Source organism: Pseudonaja textilis, chromosome 16 (assembly GCF_049901715.1).
Source record: "Pseudonaja textilis isolate UNSWEBS1 chromosome 16, rPseTex1.2, whole genome shotgun sequence".
Lineage (NCBI taxonomy): Eukaryota > Metazoa > Chordata > Lepidosauria > Squamata > Elapidae > Pseudonaja > Pseudonaja textilis.
Genome location: NC_142005.1, coordinates 379,839 through 384,470, shown reverse-complemented (window position 1 = coordinate 384,470; position 4,632 = coordinate 379,839). Strand labels below are relative to the sequence as shown.

General features: G+C 44.7%; 1 protein-coding gene across 1 annotated transcript; it reads left to right on the top strand.

Moving 5' to 3' along the window:
- On the top strand, positions 1-4,632 carry RBM8A (RNA binding motif protein 8A). The gene is made up of 6 exons (XM_087913763.1): positions 1-166; positions 1,441-1,500; positions 2,378-2,455; positions 2,556-2,692; positions 3,983-4,119; positions 4,214-4,632. Exons 1-6 carry the CDS (start codon positions 100-102, stop codon positions 4,257-4,259), a joined length of 525 nt encoding a protein of 174 aa, XP_087769889.1. The 5' UTR covers positions 1-99; the 3' UTR covers positions 4,260-4,632.

Here is a 4,632-nt window from a genome sequence, read left to right as displayed (position 1 = left end):
GCTTCCTTTCCCGGCCGGAAGCTATCCCGTCCTCCCTTGCGAACTGGTAGGCAAGTGATTTCGACGGCGGCCTTGGAGGGTTTCGCTTAGTGGACCAACATGGCTGATGTGCTGGACCTTCACGAGGCGGGGGGCGAGGACTTCGCCATGGATGAGGACGGCGACGGTATGAGTCTCACGCCCATTCCCCTTTAGCCCGACCACGTCGCCAACCACCCTGCGAGGTGGGCCGGTGAAGACCGGCTGGGGCCGTGGAGGCTGACCAGCTGCGCATGCGCGCTGTTTAAGACTGCCATAGAACTCATTTTACTGGTTATTTACTGAAATTTCCCCAACAATTAACCCGAGGAACTGCTTGCCACCAGAAGTTGTGGGTGTTCCATCACTGGAGGTTCTTAAGAGGAGATTGAACAGCCATTTGTCTGAAATGCTATAGGGTTTCCTGCTTGAGCAGGGGGTTGGACTAGAAGACCTCCTAGGTCCCTTCCAACCCTGTTATTCTACTGCAGGGGTCCCGAAACTTAGCAACTTTAAGACTTGTGGACTTGAACTCCCTGGGAGTTGAAGTCCACAAGTCTTAAAGTTGCCAAGTTTGGAGACCCCTGTTCTACTGCATTCTGATTATATTGTACACCACCCAGGGCCCCTTGGAGGAAGGTGGATGGTTGAGAACTATGAAGTATTAATAGGAAACAAAGGAAATGTAAAGCCAAACTTTAAAATCATTAAATGTTTTATATATTGATGTTAAAATTATAGTTAAAAAGCTGTTCTCCCTGCTGTTCTGTTGAATGGGCTTATTTTCTTTGTGTGTGGATTCTGGGTTCTTGTCTTTGCTTTTATTGCATTTAACAGTTAAGGGGCTTATCCTGAATTTTGTTACTTTCCACCGAAGTAGGGAGCATTCTGTCAGGTCATCTAGGAATCCTGTGATTGTAGATCTTTTTCTTAGCTCATTGCTTCTATTCTTAACATTAAGAATTTTATCACAAAGTATTTACTTATAATCTGTTTCTTATTACAGGTAGTCCTTGATTTACAACCACAATTGAGCTCAAAATTTATGTTGTAACAAATATTTGCCCCGTTTTACAACTTTTCTTGCCACAATTGATAAGGTGAATCACCGTAGTTGTTCAGTTAGTAACATGGTTGTTAAATGAATCGGGTTTCCCCATTGACTTTGCTTGTCAGAAGGTCGCAAAAGGGGATTACAGGACCCCAGGACAATGCAACCGTCATAAATATGAACCAGTTGTCAAGCATCTGAACGTAAACCGCATGACCATGGGGACTTTGAACAGTCACTAAATGAATGGTTGTAAGTCGAGACTATATTGTGAATTGGGTTTTCAGAGTGACTTTGCAATCATTAAAAGCTAAGCGCTTTCCATTCTTGGTTGTTGTTAATCAACCCAACTATATTTGGTTTCTCTTCAGAAAGCATCCACAAATTGAAGGAAAAGGCAAAGAAAAGAAAAGGAAGAGGTTTTGGGTCAGGTAAGTTCTTTCAGTTTAGCTGCAGTTGTTCGTGAGGGTTAGAAACCAGGTGTGTTCCTGTCCCACCTTAGGCAGGAAAAGCAATTGGGGTGACTTTGGGCCAGTTACCCTCTCTTAGCCTAATGTACCCCCACATGGTGGTTGCTTTGGGTAAAATGCAGGAAAGAGTATTAGGTAGGTTTGCTACCTTGAATCACTTAAAGAATAATAAAGGCATTTTATTTATAAAAATGGTAAATGTGGGATGTAAATAAATATAAATAAGTGGTATTGCCTGTGACAGGTTCCTTCCCAGCCTACATGAGATACAGGCACAGTTTGGGATGGAGAGAGCAAAAAATTGTGCTTGACCGACACTAAAACAGAATAAAGTCTTGTTTGTGTCATCATTGTGAGTTTTTTAAATGCACATTCCTCCTGTTTATAGTGCCAAGCTGCCCCTAGAGCCATGATGGCACAGTGGTTAGAATGCAGTATTGCAGGCTAATTCTGCCCACAGCCAGCAGTTCAATCCTGACTGGCTCAAGGTTGACTCAGATTTCTGTCCTTCCAAGGTCGGTAAAGTCAGGATCCAGATTGTTGGGGGCAAATAGGCTGACTCTGTAAACCACTTAGAGAGGGCTGTAAAAGCACTGTGAAGCGGTATATAAGTCTGAATGCTATTGCTATCTCATCTTCATTGTCTGGGAGGGGAACTGTGCGACGCAGGTTTCTCATTTGCTATTCTCTGAAACTGAGAGCCACCTTACAATACCTCCAGGGACACATACAGTTGTTACTTGTATTTAATTACATACGATATGTGTGTGCGACTTTTTTTTCCCCTCTTTTAATCTAAAACCTGTTTTCTCTTTTGCTTATGGGCGTCCCTGAACAGAGGAGGGTTCCAGAGCCCGAGTCCGTGAGGACTACGACAGTGTGGAGCAAGATGGTGATGAACCGGGGCCTCAGAGATGTGAGATGATGCCCTTATTTTTTTTCTTTCTTTCGGCATGTCAAAGTTTTCATTTATATATTCAAATGGACCTCACTTTTGGCTCCTTGTGTTGCTGCAGCGGTGGAAGGTTGGATCCTCTTTGTCACGGGGGTGCACGAGGAGGCTACAGAGGAGGACATTCACGACAAGTTTGCCGAGTTTGGGGAGATCAAGAACCTCCACTTGAATCTTGACCGGCGGACAGGCTACCTGAAGGTACGCAAAGATCCAATCTGGGTCAGTCAACCAGGACCAGAGGTTTTGGACTCTTGCTGGAACCTGTCTTTAAGGAACTTCTCTCTAGGAGACCTTGTGCTGTTCTGTGTGTGGTATTTAGAGTGTCTGTTGTAAGTGGCCTTTTGGATGTTGCTTGGGGTGTGTTGGTGACCGGCTTTTAAGATGTTGGCTGTCGTTTCCTTGTGCTGCCAGCCCTCAACTTCTAAGTACTTGAAAAGCTGGTGGTAAATCACCACTCCTGTTGACTGACGAGGTGCCCGTTTCCCACGCTTCAATCATTTCCCTGGCTGTTTTTGCCCCTGCTCGGCCAACAATCTTAGTGTGTGGGGGTTTTATTTTATCCCAGTTCAGTCTAAATGACCATTAGGTGATCGCTCTATACCAGGAGTGTCAAACTCATGGCCCATGGGCCAGATGTGTCACATGCTGGCCACGCCCATGCCCAGTTTAACAAAGGGTGAAAAGTCACGTCACATGATGACACGAGTTTGACCCTCTGCTGTACACACTTAGACATATCTGAAAGTATGTATGCATGTGGGCTGTTTGTGGGGCCTTTTTCTTTCCAAAGAAAGTCGTAGAACAGTCACCTAATGGTCATTTAGACTCAGCTGGGATGTGGGGAAAAACATTTGTTTTGATGGAGGTCCTTGGAGTGGTAGTTATTCCAGATTGTCTGGTTTCTTGACATGGGTTGAGTTTACAAACTACAGGTAGTCCTCAAGTTACGACCACAATGGAGCCCAAAATTTCTCTAGTTAAGTGAGACATTTGCCCCATTTTACCACCTTTCTTGACCCTTCTTGTTAAGTGAGTCACAGCAGCTGATTGTTAAGTAAATTTGATTCCCCCCATTGACTTTGCTTGGCAGAAGGTCACAAAAGGGGAATCACATAACCCTGGGACACTGCAATGGTCAGATGTATGAACCAGTTGCCCAGCATCTGAATTTTATTCACGTGATCATGGATGGGGATGCTGGAAAGATTATAAACTCTGAAAAATGGTCCTAAGTCACTTTTTTCAGTGCCATTGTAACTTGGGTCACTAAACAAGTTGTTGTAAGTTGACTGCCTGTACTAAGCCAACACTTAGTTTGCTTGCTTGTGGCATAGTCTGTGATTTATTCTCTTAAACTATGGCTAAGGAAGCCAAAGATAATCCTAGATTTTGCCAGTACTGAGTGCCATCAAGAGTAAGCTATGCTTTGGGCCGACTGAGGAAAGCGTATTTGTGAGCGCTCACATCTCATCCCCAAACGTCTCACAGGGTTACACGCTGGTGGAATACGAAACCTACAAAGAAGCCCAAGCAGCCATGGAGGGACTGAACGGCCAGGATCTGATGGGGCAGCCCATCAGCGTGGATTGGTGCTTTGTCAGAGGGCCTCCGAAAGGAAAACGAAGGTGAGTTGTTGCTTTTGGAAGCCCAAAAACAAACTTTCCCAAATGGCAAGAGACCACGCTCCATTTAACGTTCTCTTGGTCCGTTTCTGCCTAGGAGTGGCCGTAGAAGAAGCCGAAGTCCAGACCGGAGACGGCGTTGAAGGGGCTTCCATTTTTCAACTCCCGCGCTGTGGGTACCTCAGACTTCGCCTTCCTAACTCACAGGCTGAATTCAGGAGGGATGGGGGACGCAATTGGGAAAGGCTACTATAGCATGTAGTCTTGGCGAAGGGAAAAGGGGTTCCCACTTATTTGCCCTAATTGCCACCTGTTTAATTTTGTACTTGCCTAATTGTTTTAAATTTTTTCCCCCTTAACTTTTTGACTGTGGTTATCAAATGACTTCTCATTTGCGGGGTGTCCTTTGGATTCTGCTCTCTTTTCTGTGTTTGTAAACATACTTCTGGTTTTAAGCCTGTAAAGAATCTCTAGAGCAGCATTCAGAATAAAAGACTATGTTTTTTTTAAAAAAAA